The sequence below is a fragment of the Microcaecilia unicolor genome, chromosome 7 (genome assembly GCF_901765095.1).
Source record: "Microcaecilia unicolor chromosome 7, aMicUni1.1, whole genome shotgun sequence".
In the NCBI taxonomy this organism is placed as follows: Eukaryota; Metazoa; Chordata; class Amphibia; order Gymnophiona; family Siphonopidae; genus Microcaecilia; species Microcaecilia unicolor.
The window spans coordinates 58,134,546-58,158,324 of NC_044037.1; the positions used below are offsets into that span (position 1 = coordinate 58,134,546).

The 23,779-nt window shown below is 45.4% G+C and overlaps 1 protein-coding gene across 2 annotated transcripts in view; it reads right to left on the minus strand.

Annotated features, from left to right (window-relative positions):
• Positions 1-23,166, minus strand: part of CHM (CHM Rab escort protein) — a 243,774-nt gene extending 220,608 nt beyond the window's left edge. For both annotated transcript variants that reach the window (XM_030209030.1, XM_030209031.1), the window contains exons 1-2: positions 23,102-23,166; positions 2,462-2,528 (exon numbers count right to left, since the gene is read on the minus strand). In XM_030209030.1, the coding sequence (XP_030064890.1) occupies positions 2,462-2,528; positions 23,102-23,150 (116 nt within the window). In that variant the 5' untranslated portion in view covers positions 23,151-23,166. The remainder of the gene's footprint in view (positions 1-2,461; positions 2,529-23,101) is intronic.
• Between the last annotated feature and the right edge of the window lie 613 nt (positions 23,167-23,779).

Below are 23,779 nucleotides of genomic sequence, written 5' to 3' on the forward strand. Positions count from 1 at the left end.
AATGCAGTAGCAGCCAAACCAGTATAAATTATTTCATATTGTTGAATAATTTTTAAACCTTATTTGTTCTAGAGTCAGATGTCAATATCCAATAAGAAACTGATTTAGGTGCTTATTTCAGAAGCACCATTCGCACTTTAGATGTACAAAATCCAGAACTTAAATGTTTATCTTGCAAAAATATCTAAGTTCTGATTACACAAAAGGTGGCATATTGTAATATGGATAGTGAAGAACACTGCACTGGAGTGCCTGCTCCTCTCAATCACCATGGAAGTAAAATGAACCAGTTCAGGTTTTCCCATTAACCAAACAAATGCTTTTTTATTGTATTTTTTCCACATAATGCCTTCAGTGTCAGAAACTCAAAGTTTTGAGGCAAAAATAACACTTCTAGTCTCAAAGCATTCAAAACCTATGCTGAAGTATATGCTTTTTAACAGCAAAATTAAATACAGTTCTAGTTAAGAGTCTCCATTTCTTTTCACCAACTGGGGTTCAAGCTTAACTCCTAAGAAAGGCACTATCCTTATGCTTCATTTGACCAACAGCCTCAAACACAGCAAGCTTCCAGTACTCCACACTGGGCAAGGTTTCAAAGGGGCTCACACTTAGTGCCGGCTCTTAGCTTCCATGGCTAAAGTCCTGAAGCCTCCCAAAAAGATGCCTCCCCCATCTCTTTTGGCTTCCTTTTTCTTTGAGGACCTTCCCCCTGGGAATATCAGCCCGATACCTGCTACGGGCATGCAGGATTCTCTAGCCCTGGACCTCCTGCGCAAACGGAGAAGTTAGACAAGGATCTGATAGAAGATATTCAAAAGATAGGTATGAAAGGGGAGGTGCCTCTGTTGGGAGATTTCAATTTGTCTGACATGGATTGGAACGTCCAGTCTGCGGAATCGGAAAGAAGTAGGGAGATTGTGGATGCCTGTCAAAGTGCCTTGCTCAGACAAATGGTGATGGAAGCCACCAGGGAAGGCTCGATGCTGGATCTAGTGCTCACTAATGGAGGTAGTGTTTCCGATATCCGGGTGGGTGCCCACCTATGTAATAGTGATCATCACACCGTATGGTTTGATATAAGGGTGAAGGCGGAGAGCGGACGCACAAAACTCAGTACCTGAAGAAGTAGCTGTTGGCGTGGGAAGGCGTAGGATAAGTGGAAAAACAGTGGTCCAAGCTAAAGACTGCTATAAATATAGTGACTGATCTTTTTGTGAGGAAAGTAAACAAAAACAAGAGAAGCAGGAAGCCTATATGGTTCTCCAAACAAGTAGCTGAAAAAATAAGAGCAAAAGAGGCTTTATTCAAGAAATACAAAAGAACGCAACAAGAGGATCACAGAAAAGATTATCAGATTAAACTCAAAGAAGCGAAGAGGGAAATACGAAGAGGGCTAACGAAAGAGTGAGCTGAAGAAAAAATGGCTAAAGATGTAAAGAGAGGTGACAGGACCTTTTTCAGATATATTGGAGAAAGGAGAAGAGTTAGGAATGGAATTGCGAGACTCAAAGATTATGAGAATAGCTATGTGGAGAGTGATGAAGATAAAGCGAACGTGCTAAACAATTATTTCTCTTTAGTGTTCACGGAGGAAAATCCTGGAGAAGGACCACGGTTGGCTGCCGAGGAAACGTCTAGGAATGGAGTGGATACTGCGCCATTTACTATCACATACCATGTAAAATGAGTTTATCTTGTTGGGCAGACTGGATGGACCGTACAGGTCTTTATCTGCCGTCATTTACTATGTTACTATGGATGTTAGCTGTCCATTCCTCCTGCCACTTTCCTTCACTAAGGAAGAGGATTTTAAAATTCAAGTATGGCTCCTAGGCTTCAAGAGCTCCACTCTAGAATGGCTTTGACTGGCTCAGCCTTTCTGCACCTGGACTGGAGAAGGCTGTGCACTCCAACTCCCAGAATTCTTGGGAACTCTGCTCCCTCACAGGTTCAAGCTACCTGCTTCCTGAGGCTGTACTGTAACTATCCTTCCCCCAAGGATCACAGCAACTGCTCTCTCAATCCTGTCTGCTGCATGGGATTTCTGGCAGTTATCACTTTATCAGGTAAGAGCACTGGTGTGCTGGTAAATGTTTAACAACGGGCTCTCTCTCAAAAAAATAAACAAATAAAAACCTTCCTGGCGCACCCAGGTCTCGATGATCAGAACCCTCAACACTCCCTGCAGGCATCACAGTAAAACATAGAAAGTATAAATACAGCACAAACAGCTGAGAAAGGGGTATAAGAAACAAGCCCTTGATGAAATGTCACACAGAACCTGAAATATATTACAAAAGAAAGAAACACAGACATACAACCAAGATCAAACTATGAAACAGAATCAGAAAACTGGCAAGGTGATATTCTGATAAATCTTGTATTGCTTCTTTAGGACCCAAGTTACTGAACACCTGGATGATCAGTAAAGGTAAGCGGTATTGGTGAAATAACTTACACATCAATGTGCAATACTCTCTGGCCAATTCTTGAACAGGCAGCTGCAATGATGGCTTCAGGCAACCCTAGAAAAACATAAATATACATAAAGGTTTTAGGATCAATTTTTTTTTTTTTTTACTAGAGTTTATTCATCAGAACATAGAAAACTGGAAAGTGTACTTTTAAGGCTAGTTCTGGATGAATGCAAACCGCTGTACTCTTCAGGACAGTAAACACAAGTACATTAATCCAATTCTTAGTGAAAACAGAGAGTGCACAAAGACTCACTCAGTGTGTAAAAGTAGAAAATATAGAAAAGGCTCTGTGCGTGGCACAACCATATTAAAACTAGGTAAGTTTACAAGTTTCAAGGGACACAGCATGTATGGTTTGAAGGGACCTGTTACTCACACAAGGTGGGATGGGGTTCGGATTCAGCTCATGCCTTTTTCAGTAGCAGCTCAAGCTAAGTTACATTTAGGACAATAGGTATTTTCCCTTTCCTCGTAGGGCTTACAGTCTAAATCTGTACCTGAGGTAATTGGGGATTAAATGACTTGCTCAAGTTCACAAGGAGTTTCTAGTCCACTGCTCTAACCATTAGAACACAACTACCTGCCACGTGCCTCTGGCAGCTCATTAACCCAGTATTATTAGTAAAGATGAAACCTACCTAGAATCCAGTATTTCCTTGATGCATTTTAATGAAACCACCTTCGGCTCAAGTTCCTGCTGAACTGCACAATGCTGAAATCACTAACAGGCAGAGATCAAAAGCCCCGCGCTGTTCCAAACAGCGCGCTAAAAAAGCGCTGGAACAGCGCGGGGCGATATTAGACCTATGATCAGAGATAATGCATGCAAATTTAAGCAGCGCAATTATCTCTGATTATGGGGTAGATGTGCGGGAGAATTGTGCCTGAGCATGCACTCAGCACAATCCTCCCGCACTTGTTTGACAGGTCTGGGCTGAAGACCAACGAAAAGAGAAGGACGTCCATCTTTAAATCGGAAGATGGATGGCCTCAACTGCACTGTTGCAGGGATGGCAAAATTTCAAGGGGGTGATGCATTTGCAGGCTACTTGCGCAAAGAGCCCTGTTTAGCATGCACTTGCATGCTACTTGCGCTAAGAGCCCTCGAGTGCATTGTTTCACGCGTTCGAGGGCTCTGATCATGGGACGGTAGCAAACGCCGGCACTAGTATGGTGCTAACAGCCTCTAGCGCCGGCGTTTGCTTTTGATCATCTGCCTGTAAGGGAGTAATTCAGTACAGATCTCCTCAATGATAGTGGGGATGGGACGACTTTCCTATGAAGAGAGGCTGAGAAGGCTAGGGCTTTTCAGCTTGGAGAAGAGACGGCTGAGGGGAGATATGATAGAAGTGTATAAAATAATGAGTGGAATGGATCGGGTGGATGTGAAGCGACTGTTCACGCTATCCAAAAATACTAGGACTAGAGGGCATGAGTTGAAGCTACAGTGTGGTAAATTTAAAACGAATCGGAGAAAATCTTTCTTCACCCAACGTGTAATTAGACTCTGGAATTCGTTGCCGGAGAACGTGGTACGGGCGGTTAGCTTGACGGAGTTTAAAAAGGGGTTAGATAGATTCCTAAAGGACAAGTCCATAGACCGCTATTAAATGGACTTGGAAAAATTCCGCATTTTTAGGTATAACTTGTCTGGAATGTTTTTACGTTTGGGGAGCGTGCCAGGTGCCCTTGACCTGGACTGGCCACTGTCGGTGACAGGATGCTGGGCTAGATGGACCTTTGGTCTTTCCCAGTATGGCACTACTTATGTACTTATGTAAGTTAGGCTTTGGGGATGTTGTGTGCAAAGAGCAAATTCTACTGCATATTGGCAATAACACATGTAAGGAGAAATTATGACTTACTGGATAATTTTCTTTTCATTAGTGCGACATTCTGCACAGTTGGGTATTATCCCTTCCTGCCAGCAGGTGAAGGTAGAGAAAACTGAATTCTACCAATGACATCACCAGTATAATCTGTGGTGCTCCCTGGAACAATCCTGTATGCATCTGCCCAAGCAGCAGCAGGTCTCTTTTTGTAATGCACCCAGCCCCTTCAACCACTGCAGTTGCAAAGACAGTCAAGTGAAAAAAAACACCACAGAGTGGCACTTCCTACCCTTCATATACCAGGGTATAGCCATATCACGGGACATCGTATGACTGCCAATCACAATATGAATTTCTTTTTTTTTTCTTTTAAGAACTGAAAAGGCAGCACAGAGCACACCCGGAACCCTGGGCTGAGGTCTTCCTAGGGCAAGATTGAACAATGGTGTTGCTGACTAAAGAAAAGAAAATTATCTGGTAAGTCAGGCCTCCTTTCTTAGAGTCAGCTCTACCATTCTACATGATTGGGATGTGCCATAGCAGATCTATTGAGTGGGAGAAGACAAAGCCCCCCCCCCCCCCCCCCCGCTGCGTACATCTAGTAGCGCTATAGAAATGATAAGTAGTAGTAGTATGGTGACAACTCTGCCAAAGTCCAAGTGGAATCTAGCCAAAATATCCAACCTGTAGTGCTTAGCAGAAGCATAGAACACCAACCAAGCCACCGCCCTGCACATCTCCTCAGGAGCCAACACCCAGGCCTCCAACTAGGGAGCAGCTTGAGCAGGGCGTTCAGCTCCTGAGGCACCAGATGATTCCTGCAGATATAAGCAGACTCAACAGCACCTGGATCCATCCTGCAAAGGAGGCCTTAGAGGCCACCTGGCCCTTCTGTGGGCCATGGAAAGCACAAGAAAAGTGGTCAGACGGAGGCAGAAGGGTGAAGAGGGCAACTTGCAGCACAGGAATTGTTCAGTGCTGAAGTTAGAGAGACAGCAGCACTGCAGTTGAATGCCGTCGACCCGGGTCTTGGACACAGAAAAGGTAAGTGTTCCAAGCACACTACCAGTGCTCTCAATAGCGGATAGAGTGTACCTGCCAAGAATATAATTATGTTTTGCTTATAATAATTTTTTGCTGAAAATACTGAACACAAGATTCCCTAAAAAGCAATAATAAAAATATTCAATAGAGGAATATTTGAAGATTTGGAAGGTTTTTTCTGGCCAATGAAGAGAGGATCAATTAGATCCAGTTAGCTCCTTTAAAGATTGTATATCGGAGAGCTCTTTGGGGCCTTTTTCCTTCCAGAACCAAGAAATTATTTAATGGTCTGAGCGGGTCTATATCCTATAGTGGGGTATGATATAAGTTCTGTTATGTTGCGATATTTTTCTCCCACTCCCCATTAAGTGCTTTTAGTACTTTCTATAACATGCACACAAAAGTTTGCATGCTAGGCACAAAAATACGTGTGCAAAATTATAGAGTGAGGGGATAAACCCACAAAACGTACTTCAGAACCTTGTGAAATGCTTTACTATCACTTCAGGCTTTCTTGTGCAGCTTCTCACAATGTTTCTAACCCAGTTAGTAAAAGAATAGAAAAGAAAGGCGTACCTACCTACCGATACAGTAAACAAAAACATAAAGGACATCTATGATAAAACTCCAGAAAAAGTTTATTTACACCGATTCGAGTCTTTCACACAACAGAAAACACACATTTGGTCACTTTTATTTTTCAAAATTTGTCATTTTTAAACTAAATACGTAATGCTCAACTCAATAACTTGCAGCCATGATATTTAACTTCAATTCTCTGTGATGTATTTTTCAAACTGTATTAGTATCTAGAATTGATTTTTTCTAACAATATACTTACATAAGATAAACATGAAATAAAGTACTTACACCACTCCCTGCACATCGAACAATAAATAATAGATTCCCCTGACAGGACTTTGATGACCTGGCAAAGCCCGAGTGCTTTCAGCCAAAATCATATGAAACTATAAATCACTCCTTATTTTATAGAACATTTCAAAATGGATTCCTGCTTTCTACCTTGAAAGTCATTTCATGTGTTATTTATAACCAGTGAAGACTGGAATGGAAAGAAAATTGCATAGAACTGGAAAATTTACTGTGACTGCTTTTATAAAGAATAACTTCTTTGAAAAAATTTCAACAATTACTTGCAGGTAAAACTTGGGAACACAAAATCACTTTTTGGAAAGACCCATCTTTTATTCGAAGACTGAACCAACTGCAACCTCGCAAGCCGTTCTCCACGAGTGCTGAAGTCAGAGGTGACGGCATGACCTCTCAATCACAGACAGCAGACCTTGTATTGCCAATTTTACGATGGGCATGAAGAATTTAAATAATGGCAAAGACCAAATTGATTCTACTAAAAGGTTAACGTAGTGGCTCCAGATTTACAAAGGCTGTTTGCAAACTCAAGGGCAAAGACCAACAACATTTACAGATTGACCACAATTTATATCTGAAGTGCACAGCCCTGGTTCTCAAGGGCCAAAACTGATCTGGTTTTCAGGAGACATACAATGAATGAACATTAATCAGGCATGCTTGTATACACTGGTCTCAGAACGGTTGCGGCATAGCTCTGTTGGCCTTAAGGAGTGCAAACATGCACCTCTGGTTTTATGTTGGGGTTAAACAGAGGAAGAATACATGAGAAAAAAAACATAATGCAATGAACTCATACAAATAAACCATATGTAATTAAATGTGGGGTATAAATGTACCTAAATAATAAATAATAATAATAAATATGTAATTATATATTTTGTCTGTATAGGCCCACAGGTGTAGACATATAGAGTTAACTGTAGACATGTAGGCAGTGTAATTGAATTTTCTCACAACGTCCCATGGGCCAAGCCCTCAACCAATACATGTTTCAATAAACCTAGTATCACACATGCATAACAATAAAGCATCAAAACATACCATCATAAAAATATAAATACAAGCTACTGCAATACAAAAATCCATTCTACAGTCTAGCAAAAAAGGTGCCAGTACTCAAATTCTAGACCACCCTTCAGGGATGCGGTGATCAGAGACCCACCCCACAATAGCTTGGCCCCCTGCAACCGTCACAGAATCTATGACAAGACAGAATTTTTTTTTCTTTTTTTGAGGGGGTACTGAGTACCAGCACCTTTTCCATTGTCTGCTAAAACTGACCCATGGACCCCAAGTATTAACGAAAGAGCTCAGGTTGTATATGTATATATATATATATATATATACATATATATATATATATATATATATATACAAAATATATATATATATACAGTGGGGGAAATAAGTATTTGATCCCTTGCTGATTTTGTAAGTTTGCCCACTGACAAAGACATGAGCAGCCCATAATTGAAGGGTAGGTTATTGGTAACAGTGAGAGATAGCACATCACAAATTAAATCCGGAAAATCACATTGTGGAAAGTATATGAATTTATTTGCATTCTGCAGAGGGAAATAAGTATTTGATCCCCCACCAACCAGTAAGAGATCTGGCCCCTACAGACCAGGTAGATGCTCCAAATCAACTTGTTACCTGCATGACAGACAGCTGTCGGCAATGGTCACCTGTATGAAAGACACCTGTCCACAGACTCAGTGAATCAGTCAGACTCTAACCTCTACAAAATGGCCAAGAGCAAGGAGCTGTCTAAGGATGTCAGGGACAAGATCATACACCTGCACAAGGCTGGAATGGGCTACAAAACCATCAGTAAGACGCTGGGCGAGAAGGAGACAACTGTTGGTGCCATAGTAAGAAAATGGAAGAAGTACAAAATGACTGTCAATCGACAAAGATCTGGGGCTCCATGCAAAATCTCACCTCGTGGGGTATCCTTGATCATGAGGAAGGTTAGAAATCAGCCTACAACTACAAGGGGGGAACTTGTCAATGATCTCAAGGCAGCTGGGACCACTGTCACCACGAAAACCATTGGTAACACATTACGACATAACGGATTGCAATCCTGCAGTGCCCGCAAGGTCCCCCTGCTCCGGAAGGCACATGTGACGGCCCGTCTGAAGTTTGCCAGTGAACACCTGGATGATGCCGAGAGTGATTGGGAGAAGGTGCTGTGGTCAGATGAGACAAAAATTGAGCTCTTTGGCATGAACTCAACTCGCCGTGTTTGGAGGAAGAGAAATGCTGCCTATGACCCAAAGAACACCGTCCCCACTGTCAAGCATGGAGGTGGAAATGTTATGTTTTGGGGGTGTTTCTCTGCTAAGGGCACAGGACTACTTCACCGCATCAATGGGAGAATGGATGGGGCCATGTACCGTACAATTCTGAGTGACAACCTCCTTCCCTCCGCCAGGGCCTTAAAAATGGGTCGTGGCTGGGTCTTCCAGCACGACAATGACCCAAAACATACAGCCAAGGCAACAAAGGAGTGGCTCAGGAAGAAGCACATTAGGGTCATGGAGTGGCCTAGCCAGTCACCAGACCTTAATCCCATTGAAAACTTATGGAGGGAGCTGAAGATGCGAGTTGCCAAGCGACAGCCCAGAACTCTTAATGATTTAGAGATGATCTGCAAAGAGGAGTGGACCAAAATTCCTCCTGACATGTGTGCAAACCTCATCATCAACTACAGAAGACGTCTGACCGCTGTGCTTGCCAACAAGGGTTTTGCCACCAAGTATTAGGTCTTGTTTGCCAGAGGGATTAAATACTTATTTCCCTCTGCAGAATGCAAATAAATTCATATACTTTCCACAATGTGATTTTCCGGATTTAATTTGTGATGTGCTATCTCTCACTGTTACCAATAACCTACCCTTCAATTATGGGCTGCTCATGTCTTTGTCAGTGGGCAAACTTACAAAATCAGCAAGGGATCAAATACTTATTTCCCCCACTGTATATATATACATACATATATACACACACACACACATACATTCTGATCTCCTTACCAACCCACCCCTCCTCACCTCCTCTACTACTACTACTACTTAGCATTTCTATTCCTCCTAATAAAAGGGAGGTCACAAAGAAAAAAGAATTACACTAACCTTTCTGATGGAATGTGCAGTACCCAGAGCAACCTGATATTGCCAAATGAGCTTTACTATGCCCCTTCTGGAGCACGTCACCCTTTTGCCCCATCAGTGAACTCTGAGAAACAGACCACAGCTGATGACACCAAACACGGGGGAGAGAGCTCCCACCAGAATCCTGAATAGGCTAGGCTAGGCAGGCGAGTCTATGGATCTCTGCAATGACCTACCCTCCCCCCAATCAAACACTGCAGTACTGATGACATTACAGGTCAATTATGTACAATCTACCCAAGAGATGACTAAGAATCAAGGTTCCACTGCTGTGCCAAACCAGAAAGAACAGTACTGAAACCAGCCTCAGAATGGCTCTAAAGCAGAAAGCCTGGAAGCCATTGAATGGATGCAGCAAACAAAACTTTCTAAAAGTTATTGATAACATAATTTTACACTGTGTGGAATTGGTGCTGCCTCCCTTGACACATTTATATTTCTTTGTATCAAAATCAATAGAAAAAAATGGGATTGCCAGTAAATGATAAATAAATGCTCACATACAAGGATCTTTCTTGACTCATAGAGGGTTTCCAAACTGAACATAAGGATAGATGATAACAACTCCATTTACTGTATTGGAAGCACAAGTCTGCAGCATACGCTAATCAGCTAATGCAGATGAATTCCTACAGCAGCTACTCATATTTGAAGTGTTGAATCAGAAGTCTGCTCTCATGAGAATAGATAATAGTGGTCAGATTTAACCTCAAATATTTATTATCCAGAAGCATATTCTCGATGGTCTTAATAACTTAATACATCACACACAAACAGACTACATTAAAATAACATTAGGGGTGAGAATCTAATCAACTGAAAAATAAGATACTGCACCAAGTACTGTCATTCCATCATTAATAAATATCCCCTATATGTAACTGCATGATCTCAAACACATTGTATGCTGCAAAAACCGATTTAACGTAAAACTTACTGGCTTTAACCACACTAGATTTGGGTTGCAGTGTGCCTCAATTTTAAAAGTTATTACCAACCTAAATATATGTTCTTGTTCTACGTTTTGCTGGGGAGGACGGGTGATGCTTCAGAGTGAACCCCTTTGAAAATGGAACCTTTCCCAGAATGTGCACTAGTGGGTGCTGCACGGATGGCATTTATAGGCCATGGTGAATCTACTACTACTACTTATTTCTATAGCGCTACAAGGCATACACAGCGCTGTACATCATACACAAAAAAGACAGTCCCTGCTCAAAGAGTTTACAATCTAGATAAGACAAGCAAACAGACAGAACAATTAAGGGAAAGGGAATAAAGAGGTGAGGATAAAAGGATAGGGCAAGTGAGCAGTGGTTAGGAGTCAAAAGCAGTGGTAAAGAGGTGGGCTTTAAGTTTGGACTTGAAAACAGCCACAGAGGGGGCTAGACGTACAGGTTCTGGAAGTCTATTCCAGGCGTGAGGTGCAGCAAGATAAAAGGAACAGAGTCTGGAATTAGAAGTAGAGGAGAAGGGGCCAGATAAGAGAGATTTATCAACAGAACGGAGTATCCGAGGGGGGGCGTAGGGAGAGACAAGAATGGAGAGGTACTGGTGAGTGTCAGAGTGAATGCACTTATAGATCAATAAGAGAAGTTTGAATTGAATGCGGAAACGGATACGGAGCCAGTGAAGTGACTTAAGGAGAGGGCTAATATGAGCATAGCGACTTTGGCAGAAAATGAGTCGTGCAGCAGAGTTTTGGACTGATTGAATAGGAGAGAGATGTTCATGGACCCAAAACAGCAGGAGACAGGACACAGAAGCTAATAAAATAAGTAGCAAAATTAAGTGGATTGGAGAAGATATTTCTAATTTTTTTTATAGAAGTGTCAATACCAAGAAACTAAGAGAAGATCCTCAAGTAACAAAGGACGCAATCAAAGACTAAGAATATGTGGTAGAAAGATGCAAATCGCCAACTGTGTTAGGCACCATCAGCAAGATTTGTAAAAGTTTCTAAAAACACCATGATGTCTGCAAATATCCTGTCAATACCAAACAGCAAGAGTATGGGCAGAACAGTTCAGTTTAACAAATCCACCACTTTAAATTAAAAGCTCTCATCCTCTAGCTACATCAGCAAATAAAAAATTTGGAAAGATGAAATTTCACAAGCATTTAATTGTGAATGGGTTGTACCCTCAAATTATGAGCATAATTTAGTTTCAAACGAGAAAACCAAGTTAAGCACGCAAACATCACCATACTTGGGCTGACCAAAGGTCCATCAAGCCCAGCACCCTGCCTCCAACAGTGGCCAATCCAGGACACAAGTACTTGTGATCTCAAAAGACTAAAGTAGATAAGCAGTGGATTTCCCAAGTCCACTTTAATAATGGTTTATGGAATTTTCTTTTAGGAACTTGTCCAAACCTATTTTTAAACCTCGTTACACTAACTGCTTTTACCACATTCTCTAGCATGTTAGCTATCAAACTGCCCAAAAACAGAAAGCAGATAAGACCATGGGGTTTATTTTCAAAGCACTTAGACTTAAGTAACTGTGTAAGCATAAGTGCTTTCAAAATACACTTCTATATGACCTATCCAGTCTGCCCAGCCATATAATCTACTATCCCTTCCTCTCCCTTAGAGATCTATATACTTCTCCCATGCTTTCTTAAAGTCAGGTAGAATTTTTGTCTCCACTACCTCCACTGGAGGGCAGTTCCACTTATCCACCACCCTCCTGAGTCTATTCCCTTTTACCTTCATCCTATGTCCCTTCATTATAGAGTTCCTTTCACCTCATGTGTAGTGAGTGGCTTTTTAAAAGTAACATGCTCTCAGAATAAGATTTAAGGTGAAGAGTAGCTGTAGGATGGCTGGCTGAATGATTTTGAAATAAGTTATATCATCAGCCATAAGATTTGAGGGAGAAAACATGCAAATTAAAGTAGCCTTTACCATCCAACAAGAATCATATTTCACATCAGTGGAGTTTGATAGTAATTTTTTGCACATCTTTCATTTTTAAATATGTTTGTTGGGTGGATATTTTAGAAATCAAATATTATACTTCTGTGTAAACAGAGCAAGACCAACATTCATATTGACTGTAACATAACTTACAAGAAGCAGACAAATCGATTTTTCTTGACTACATTAAGGAGGTCTTTTACTAAACTGTGGTTTGGAACTTACCACATGGTTAATGCAAAAATGACTATACAATAGGTGCAAAGCCTGTGCAATATAAGCAGGGGATTTGCCCTGCATTTACCACACAGGGCAGAAGGTTACAGCAGAGGCACCGTGTTACATGCAGTGTCAGATGGTGCAGGTGCTCCTGTGCTATCAGGGACCATATGCAAACACCATGCGGGCTCAGGAAAGAAACATCAGGTACCATTGTCATGGTGCCCCCCCCCCCCCCCACGGCCGCTTCATCCCTTCCATAGCACAAACTTGATCCCCCTCCAGACACTCCAACAGATTGTCCAATAACCCCAATCTCCTCCTGACACCCCAACAGCAGTACCACAAGATGACAACTAGGGGTCACAAGCAGCCATTTTTTTGATCCTGGCATAGTCCTGGAGAGCAGCAAACGGGCTCAGCTGTCACCCAGACACCACTGGACCACCAAGAACACCCCCTAGTAGGTCTGGGCGGGGATCAGGGAGGGTCCAGCTGTCACAGGGCACGGTTGCTTATTGGGGGGGGGGGCAGATTTTTAAGGGGAGGAGGAGCAGAGGCCATTGTGAACATGAGGGAGATCAGAGATCAGGGTTATTGGACACTGTATTGGAGTATGAGGAGAATTGTGTGCAGAGGGTAAGCATCAATGGCACTTTCTTTCACAGCATGCTAAGCTTAGTGCCCCCTCTTGAGGTGTCAGTCATTTTGGCTGAATTATCATCAATCCTAAAAGCTAGCGCAAGGTCATAGCCAGCCACTCCTCCACCTGCCCACATCATGCCCAGATCTCACTCTCTTTCACATAAGCAGCTAATGCAGGGAGTTTACCACGGCGGCTACCTTTTTAAGATAGTAGCCCAGACCACCACATGGTAAACCCCGCGTTAGCTACTTAATGCAGGTTAGTAAAAGGGCCCCTAAGTAACTTAGCAAATTATTCCCTATGGCAGTGGTTCTCAGTTCAGTTCACACCCATCCAGTCAGGTTTTCAGGATAACCACAATGAATATACATGAGATAGAGTTACCTACTAAGGAGGTAGTGCATGCAAATCTCTCTCATGCATATTCATTGTGGATATCCTGAAAACCCAACTAGCCAGGGCCGTGCTGACCCGGTAAGCGAGGTAAGCATGGCAGGGGGGGCGCTTCCCTCTGGGGGGCGCCGCCGCCGTACCATGCTCACCTTGCTCGCCCTCCCGCAACATTCCTTTTCTTTTTTTTTCTTTTTAAATTTACCTCCGTGGTGGCGGTTCCGGCAGCACAGCGTCAGGGAAGGAGGCGGCGCTCCCGACGTCTCTAGCCTTCCCTTCGCTGTGTTCCGCCTTCTTCTGACGTCAAGGATGACGTCAGAAGAAGGCGGAACACAGCGAAGGGAAGGCTAGACGTCGGGAGCGCCGCCTCCTTCCCTGACGCTGCGCTGCCAGAACCGCCACGGAGGTAAATTAAAAAAAAAAAGAAAAGAAAAGGGATGTTGGGGGGAGCGAAGAGGGTGGGCAGTTGAACAATGGGAGCAGGAGGGCAGGGGAGAAACGATAGCATGAATGCGAAGGGGGGGGGGAGAAGACGGCGGGCCAGGCTGGGACATGGGAGAGAGAGGAGCATGGATGCGAGGGGGGGTCATGGAAGGGAGAGAGGGGACTTGCTGGAAAAGGATGAATGGAGGGGGCAGGGGACAGAGGAGCATGGATAGGCATGGATTGGGAGGGCAGGGCAGGGCTCAGGGAGAGAGGGGAATTGCTGAATAGGGATGAATGGAGGGGGCAGGGGACAGAGGAGCATGGATGGGCATGGATTGGGAGGGCAGGGCTCAGGGAGAGAGGGGAATTGCTGGAAAAGGATGAATGGAGGGGGCAGGGGACAGAGGAGCATGGATGGGCATGGATTGGGAGGGCAGGGCTCAGGGAGAGAAGGGAATTGCTGGACATAGAGGGGAGGGAAGAGAGATGAAGGAGATGAAATGAGGGAAAAGGAAGAGAGGAGAAAAACTGCACATGGATGAAGAAAATAGGCAGAAGCTGAGGACCAGAAATGAAGAAGAAAGGAGGAAAGGAAAGAAATAAATGGAAAGGAAGCCCTGGAAACGGAGTTAAGAGGACAGATAGCAGCAGAATCAGATACTGGGCCAGCATGATCAGAAAAAGAAAGTCACCAGACAACAAAGGTAGAAAAAAAATCATTTTATTTTCATTTTGGTTTATTCTATAAAGTATGCCTAGTTGCGAGGACAGGTGCTCTGCATATTCTATAATCTGCATGGGAATTTTGGTTTATTCTATAAAGTATGCCTAGTCATTTTTAATGTTTGGAATATGTCCACTTTGAGAATTTACATCTGCTATCTTATTTTGCAATGTATAGCAATTTCTTTCTAAGAATATTGCTGACAATTCCTGTCAGTGTGGCAAGTGGTGAGCGATCATTTTCACGGGGGGGGGGGGGGGGGGGGGCGCCGCCGCCGCCACCAACTGATAGTCTGCAGGGGGGGCGCCAACTGATAGGCTGCAGGGGGGCGCCAGAGACCCTAGGCACGGCCCTGCAACTAGCTGGGTGTGCCTTAAGGACTAGGTTAAGAATCACTGCACGGAATGGCAGAAAACCCTTTGAGGGTTCTCAACCCTTATAATCACAGAAGCAAGGATCAGGTTTCCTGCACATTTTGGTTTTCTGTTCTTACCAGGGCAGAAAGTTAGCCAACAATTTATTACCTGAACATCAACCATGTAGCAGCATCACACCTAATTGGCATTCAGTAATTATGCACGCTGATTGCAAACTATGTAACAGAGGAGCGTTCACAAGGGTGAACATTCACATGGTAGGAGCATGGGCAGGCCACAGGCAGGGCTGACATATAGAAGGGCAAATAGCGAAGATACTTACCTGTAGCAGGTATTCTCCGAGGACAACAGACCTTATATTCTCACAACTGGGTAATGTGGTGCCACGTTGTCCAGACTGGAGCTTACAACAAGCTTAACAGAGCTTTCTGGAGTGCAAGACATGCTCCACCACACATGTGTGAGTGCCTTCCCACCCACCACGAGGGCTCGATGAACACAGTTAAATACTACTGCATAAAAAGAAGAAAATAGGAGACAACTCCAAGGGGAGGTAGGAGGGTTTATGAGAATATAAGGCCTGCTGTCCTCGGAGAATAACTGTTGTTTTTGCCCATCAGATAAGTGGCCCTAAAGAACATGCCATGTCGGCGAGCCCAAAACCACATCCAGATGGCCTCTTGACACAGACAGCGTGATCCGGTGCCCCTCTGCTTGTTGGTGGAATACAGTGTAATCTGGTTGTCAATTTGAATGAGCACAATTTGGTGAGAAAGCCAATCTCTGAAAGCCTTTAGAGTGTTCCAGATTGCCTGGAGCTCCAGAAGGTTGATTTGAAGATCTGTTTCTTGGAAGGACCAGGCTCCTTGAGTGTGAAGCCCATCTACATGAGCTCCCCAACCCAGGAGAGATGCATCCATCGTCAGAACCTTTTGAGGATGAGAAATTTGGAATGGTAGTCCCAGAGTCAAATTGGATCGAATGGTCCACCAGTGCAGAGTGAACAAGCTCTGGAGACACTTGGATGACATTTCTAGATCTCCTGTTGCTTGGAACCACTGGGAGGCTAGAGTCCATTGGGCAGGGGAGTCACAAACTGTGGAAGCCATGTGGCATATCAGCCTCAACATCTGCTGAGCCGTGACCTGCTGAGAGACTCAAACCTGAGAAGCCAGTGACTAGAATGTCCACTTTCGGTCCTTGGAAAAAAGCTCGAACCTTTTGGGACCTGGGGTAGTTTATAATGAATCCTAGTAGCTCTAGCACCCGAATAGTCCTCTGTATGGTCTCCCAAGCACCATCCTCCAATGTGCTCTTCACCAGCCAATCGTCGAGGTAAGGGAACACATGCACCCTCAACCTGCTTAGCAACACTATGACTACTGTTAGGTATTTGGTAAAACCCTGGGTGCTGACACAAGGTAACATGCGGTACTGGAAGTGCTGTGTTCCCTCCTGAAATCGAAGATACTTCTGGTGATCAGGAAGTACCGGGATGTGTTTATATGCATCCTTTAAATCCAGCGAGCATAGCCAATCGTGATGCTGAATCATGAAAAGAAGGGTGCCCAGGGAAACCATCCTGAACTTTTCTTTGACCAGGAATTTGTTCAGAGCCCTTAGGTCTAGGATGGGATGAATCCGAATCCCTGCCCTTCTTCCTCTGGTGGAAAGGGTTCAACTGCATGGGCCTTTAGACGAGCGGAGAGTTCTTCTGCAAGTACCTGCTTGTGCTGAGAGCTGAAGTAATGAGCTCCTGGTGGGCAATTTGGAGGTTTCTGAAGCCAATTGAAGGCATATCCAAGGTGGACTATTTGGAGAACCCACCAGTCAGAGGTTATAAGGGGGTCACCTTTCGTAGAAAAACTTCAGCTTCCCGCAGACCGGCAGTTCATCCAGTATGGACATTTTGATAGCGGCTATGCTCTGCTGGAGCCAGTCAAAAGCTCATGCCTTGCTTTGACTGGGGAGCAGCTGGGGTCTTAGGCGCATGCTGTTGATGAGAATAAGTGCACTGGGGTGAGCCTGAGCAGGCTGGCGAAAAGAGGTGGTGTACCTACATCTCTGGGAGTAATAGGCACCCCTCCTCAACTTGCCAAAAGACCTCCTCTTCAAAAAGATTATTCCCCGGGCAAGGGGCATCCGTCAACTTCTGCTGAACCGACTGTTCCAATCAGAAACATGCAGCCACGAGAGTCTGTGCATTGCTATACTGTGAGCACAGATCCTAGATGCCACATCAACTGTGTTGTTGGTGCCTCTGGCAAAGAACTAATAGCACGTCTTCTGCTGCTTGGCCAACTGGCGTATCGACTCGGCCTGCTCCAAAGGGAGAGAGTCTGCCAAGTCCAGCAGCTTGCACACCAAGTCCCGTAAGTACACGCTTGTAAAAAAGATTGTATATGGGACATGAGCATTGAGGCCTGGAACATCTTCCTCCCAAAAGAGTCCAAGATCCTAGCTTCTCCGCCTAGTGGCGCCAAAGCACAGTCTAGAACTCCTCTCAAGAGCAGATTCTACCACCATGGAATTATGAGGCAACTGGGGCCTATCAAAACCAGGTGTGCTGTGGATCCGATACATCGTGTCGATCTTCTTGGGCAGGACAGGGACCAACAGAGGGGACTCCTAATTCCGATCGAGGACTTCCTTGAGTACACGTGGAGGACAGTCACAGTCTCCCTAGGAGGAGACTCGTAGTCCAGGATCTCGAGCATATTAGCCCCAGGCTCATCCTCCACCTCCAAACAAAATGGAATAGCCTCAGCCATTTCCCTCACACAAAAATGGGAATGAAAGGCTCTCCAGAGAAGACTTTCTCCTTTCAAGCAGAGGGGAGATTTCAGAGGGATGTCATAGGACTCATCCTCTGAAAGGTACTTTGGATCCTCCTCTGACTCCCATGAGCTTTCCTCATCGGTGTCAGACAGCAACTCCTCGTGGGAGGGCTGATACTGAGCCTGCCTCAACTCAGAGAAGCCATGTCCCTGAGAAGGGTGTTGATGAGTCGGCTCCTGCCTCGGCTCCAGCAAAGCTTCCTCCACCGATGTGGAGGAGGGTACCAGCTTAGGTGGCACTCAACACCGGAGTTGCACACAACACAGGCATCAGAGGCCACATCGCAAGCTGAGGGCCAAGCGAGGCCGCAACAGGCAGCAGGAAAGGCGCAAGCACCCCTGATGCTTGGACAGTGACATATTGGCACCTCCTGGATATAGGGGGAGCGGTCTTCCCAGCGCCAACACTTCTCAAGTGCCAAATTCCTCTATGTCCCATGACCGATGCTTCATGGCCTTCGGCTGGAGCTCAGCATCTAGACTCCTCGGTGCCGATGAGGACGATTCCTCATGTCGTTTTGGGGTCGGGAAGGCACCCACACGAGTGGTGGAGTGTGTCTTGCGCTCCACAAAGCTCTATTAAGCTTGTTATAAGCAGCGCTGTGTTACCCAGTTGTAAGAATTAATGGCCTGCTGTCCTCGGAGAATACAGAATAGTTAGTTCACATGTAAATGTTACATTTAAGTGTGAATATTTATGTGAGCCACAGACCAGTCGTAAATGTTTTTTGCTCACATTTTGGTATGCTAATGCTAGATTACTCTTGTATTCTATAAGGACACTTGTACAGGGCTGGCTTAACCATTGGGCCGGGTGATGCTCTAGACCAAGGTGCTGGCAATTAAGAGTGCCAAATACCCAGCCTCTGACCTCAGCTGGTCTACAGATTAAGCCTTCCCCTTCACCCCTTCTCTCTTCCCCCTCCTCCACGGGTCCAGCACTGCTCTCTCACCTCTCTCCCTCCCATGAAGTCGTGTGAAGTTTACACTTGTTTCCGGCAGTGGCAACAGCATAACATGCTACCTCCAGCTAGCCTCTGGGTCTTCCCTCTGCCACGTCCTGCTTCTTTTTATACAATTTCCTGTGGACAGGATGTCATGCTGCTGCCACCAGTGACCGACATAACCTTTACAGGACTGAAGGAGAAAGGTGAGGGAGTAGTGTCAGACCCATGGGGAGGGGGACAAATGCCGGCCCAAAGGAGGGAGAGATACCAAACTGGCAGGGTGGGGGGGGGGGAGAGGGATGGGAGGCCAGGAACAATGTGATAGGTCACTGCTAAAGCAAGCTGGCTCAGAGCGCCACTATCCCTTGAGCCTGCTTGCACTTGTGCGTGCAAATGTATGTAGCAGGTCTATTCTATAAGGACATCATTAGGCTCCCTAAATGGAGGTGCCTGGTTATAGAATTGCTCGTATATGTTTAGTAGCTTGTTGATAAATATACGTCTCCACTTCCATGCTTTCACTGGAACTATGGATAATGCTGCTGTAAATTCTTTCTAAAAGAATGGCGCTATCCTGATAGAACTGAGGCAGAGAGTGTTCCATCTACCTACATACATTTAGCAGCAATATTCAGCCACTATTCGTATAGCTAAGCAGTTTCATTTAGGCCAGTAAAAAGACTATCCTAAATTAAAACACATAGCCATAAGAATATCACTGTCATATATACAGTGGTACTGAATATACACATAGTTTAACACTGAGTTTGAATACTGATCCATGCATATTCATTGGGGAAATCCTAAAAGCCCAACTGGGCTGTAGCCCTCAAGGACCAAGGTTGGACATTCCGGGATTACAGCAAGGGTTACTCCTGGGGGCATTATGCACAACTGCGCAGTGCAAAATTCCCCACCTCTGCAGAACAGGGCTGGTGTCGGTTATCTCTCCAATCTTTCCTCCTCCCCTGCAGAGATTGTGTGGAAAGAGGAGGAGGAAGTAAACCACTGAACATGGGAACACTTCCACCTCCTCTACCAGCCTAGACCCAACTGTTTTAACGTGGGCCTCCGTACAGCCCTGCAGTTCACATAACCAGTCGGGCCTAGGCCAGCACAGGAAGAAGTGGCCCAAGGTGTAGTGGTTCTCTCCTCTAGCTGCGCAATCTCTGAGGAAAGGGCCAGAAATTGAGGTGAGACCTGATTCTACGTGCCATGGGGATGAAAAGGGTGCAGAACAAGGTGAGTGTGACATGGGGATTGAGGGGAGAAAACAGGCAGAGCAGGTGAGTGTGTGCCATGAGGATTGGGGAAGACCTGGCAGAGCAAGGCGAGTGTGTGCCATGGGGACCAGGGCCAGGCAAAGCGAGAATATGCCATGGGGATTGGGGGAAGTAGTGGGAGAACAAAGTGAGTGCTTGCCATGGGGATTGGGGGGCAGATAGGCAAAGCAATGTTGCAAATGTGCCTTGGGGATTGGGGAGAGCAGAGAAATCTAACAGTGTGCTGAGAAAGCTAAGAACGCCAAGGGTATGTAGAGAAAGTTAGGAAAGCTATGCAGATGGGAAAAGGGTAAAGAAAGCTGAGATGGTGTCATGGGGGTGGGGGCAGAAGCTGAGTATGCCACCGGTGTGCCATGGAGGAGAAAAGAAAGAGTGAGAGGTGGAGGTATTTACCTTGGGGAAGGAAGAATAAGAGGAGGTGTGCTTTGAAGAAGAAAGAATAAGAGGTAGGGGTGTGTGCCTGGGATGACAAGAGTATGAGAGGTCAGAATACTGCATGCAGGAAAAGACTTTGGAGGCAGACAGAATTTGGGGTCTTACTGGAAGCTAGAAGGAGAAAAGGAACTGGGGACGCTGGAGCAGAGGAGGGAATGGGCAAGAATAGATTTCAGGTCCTATGATGGGAGACTTCTGTGCAAAAACAATACAAATAATGCTAAATTTTCAAAAATGTTGCACAAAATTCCCCAGGTGGCGTAAAGGTTCTTAGATTAGGGTTGCCATCTGACCTAGGGCCAGATGTACTAAACCTTAACAACCCTTTAACGAAGGAAATTCCTAACCGTTGCATGCATTAAAGGCCTTTTTCCGACGAAGCAAGCAGCTAACGATAACAGAATACAAAAGAGTAACTACCATTGTAATGTGGGCGATTCGGGATGCACTAACAATACCGACGATCACACCGAATCATTTACCACAACATATTAAACGTATGGTCAGAGCAGTCGTAAAAAAGGCCTGAGCTGTCATCTCCCCGCTTCCCCCTGCACCTTAAAATTCCAAGCTGGCATGTTGAAAAACAAAATAAAGAACACAAACATGTGGCTCCCTGTTTCCCTCTGCAAACAATACAAATGAAACGAAAACAAAATCAAAAAAGGACTGGGAGGGGGCAAGGGCTCTCGTCAGGAGCGTCCTGTATGGACAGCCTTGCCCCCCCTCCCCCCCCCCCCGAGGTCGCCGCTGCTCCCCGCTTCTGCTCGTATAAAATAAAAAATTAAAACAAAACTAAAATGTTTAGCAGTCCCGGTCCCCCTCCCTTCCTGTCTCTCTCTGTACTCCTTCTCCCATAGCTCCACCTCCCGGCATCCTCCGCCCCCGTGCCCCGCCCCCCTGAGCTCGTCACCATGGCTCCCCCCCTCCGCTTTACCGGCCCGCGCAGCGCCTCTCACCTCTGTGTGAAGGCGCTGCACGGAATGGAACAGCTGATCGGCGATCACTGCTGCCTCCTCTGACGTCTCTCTGTTCTTCCTGGGCCCGCCCTCCTCTGACATAGACAACTAATGTCAGAGGAGGGCGGGCCCAGGAAGAACAGAGAGAGACATCGGAGGCGGCAGCAGTGATTGCCGATCAGCTGTTCCATCCCGTGCAGCGCCTTCACACAGAGGTGAGAGGTGCTGCGCGGCCGGTAAAGCGGAGGGGGGTCCGGTAGAGGGGGGAGCGGCAGCGATGAGCTCAGGGGTGCGGGGCATGGGGCGGAGGATGCTGGGAGGCGGAGCTATAGGAGTACAGAGAGAGACAGGAAGGGAGGGGGACCAGGGCTGCTAAACTTTTTAGTTTTGTTTTAATTTTTTATTTTATACGAGCGGAAGCGGGGAGCAGCGGCGACCTCGGGGGGGCAAGGCCGTCCATACTGGACGCTTCTGACGAGTGACTTTGCCCCCTTCAGATCCTTTTTTGATGTATGTTTGTTTTTGTATTGAAGCAGGGGGAAGCGGGGAGCCACGTGTTTGTGTTTTTTTCTTGTTGCTGTTTTGGACGTTTGTGGCATGCGCAGAGCAGCCAGCTTACGCATGGCTGCTCTGCGCATGCTTTAGGGGCCGATTACCGACGGGGATTACGAATCTTTGATACATTGTAGTTTTCAATACCGCACCGAACATGTGCGACTTGTTTTTTTTGGTGCATGCTTCGTTTTTTCAAATTCGTTAAGGACTTTAAAGTTTTAGATTTTTTTACGTATGGTTGATGCATCTGGGCCCTAGTGTCATAAGGAATAGACTAGTCTGGTCCTGGATTTACCCAAGTGCTATATGGAATTGTTTGCTGTAGAGTTATTTTTATTTGTAGTCTTGGTGGATAATCATAAGACCATGCCTGCAGTAAGGTACCCACTCTGTTCCTTACGACAGGGAGTGAGATGAAACCCCAAGTGATACTCAGCAAAACCAATGTTCAAATCTTACTGTCCCACTGACACTCGTTGTGACTTGGACAACTCACTTCACCTCTTGTTCCCTAAAGATGCATACTTAGTAGGGTCTTACTGTAGCTGAATCATGCTAACTGGTGAAAGCCGGACATTTCGTACATTTAGTGTACCCTCCAAGAGCTTACAAAGGTTTACTAAACCTTTACAGCTTCAGGAGCAAGCCAGGCCATAGACATGCAGGCCAGGCGCGGGAGCCAAACAAAGGAAGGAACCGTGAGCCACAGGGCTTGAATGAAGTCCAAATTAGCGCAAGCTCGGCAATCACTCTGAAAAGTAGTTTCCCCAACGTGCTCGGGACTTCAGACGCAGAGAACAGCCGTCGGCAGGATCTCCTCACAACCGAAGCACGAGGAGGCACTGGAAGACAGGTACAACGGCTCGTCCCCTCCCCACGGCGGCAGCCCACTGTGCACGAGAGGTCAGTGGTGGCCCGTTTATTATTCCCGGATTCTTCGCTGAGCCCATACCTGTTCCCAGAATGACAACATCAAACTCTGAGGGCAGCTTCTCCGCCATCTTCCGCAAGTTGACATATGAGTCTATGACGAGCAAACGGAAATGACGTTCATGTCACGCCCGCTCCGTGGGTGGGACTCCTAGCGCATTATGGGGGTCGTAGTTCTCATGGGGATGAGAAGTTTTCAAGGTGGTGTCAGTACTTACGGCTGCTTTTGAGAAGATGTGCGGTTTACGCCTGTGTTTGGTCGTGTGAGCTATTGTAGCTCGATCTGATTTCGGAATGGTGCGGGAGACAGGCTTAACACAGGGAAAGAGGCACACTTTTTTGGCTGGAGGAACCGAGCAAACCACTTTCTGTCCCTACCCCCAAGCTCTCTGCTTACTGCTAGGAGAGCCGTTGTGTGCGCCACCCTACTTTGCTGCCTATGGATTGTCAACAGTCTAATATTAATTGTCCAAGTATCTTTATTGAATATCGATCTTTACAAAAATTATAACAGTAGCAAAAACTATAGTAATGAAGTTAAAGGATACTGGACAGAACTTCCATGAAATTAAGCATAATATCTAAAACAAGGGAAAAATTAAATATTGGATTTAGGTAAGTACAGAGCAAAACAAAATAAAAATGAGCTTTTTAGTTTAACGTTGCAAATATTGTTCAGTGGGCTTCCAGATTTGACATA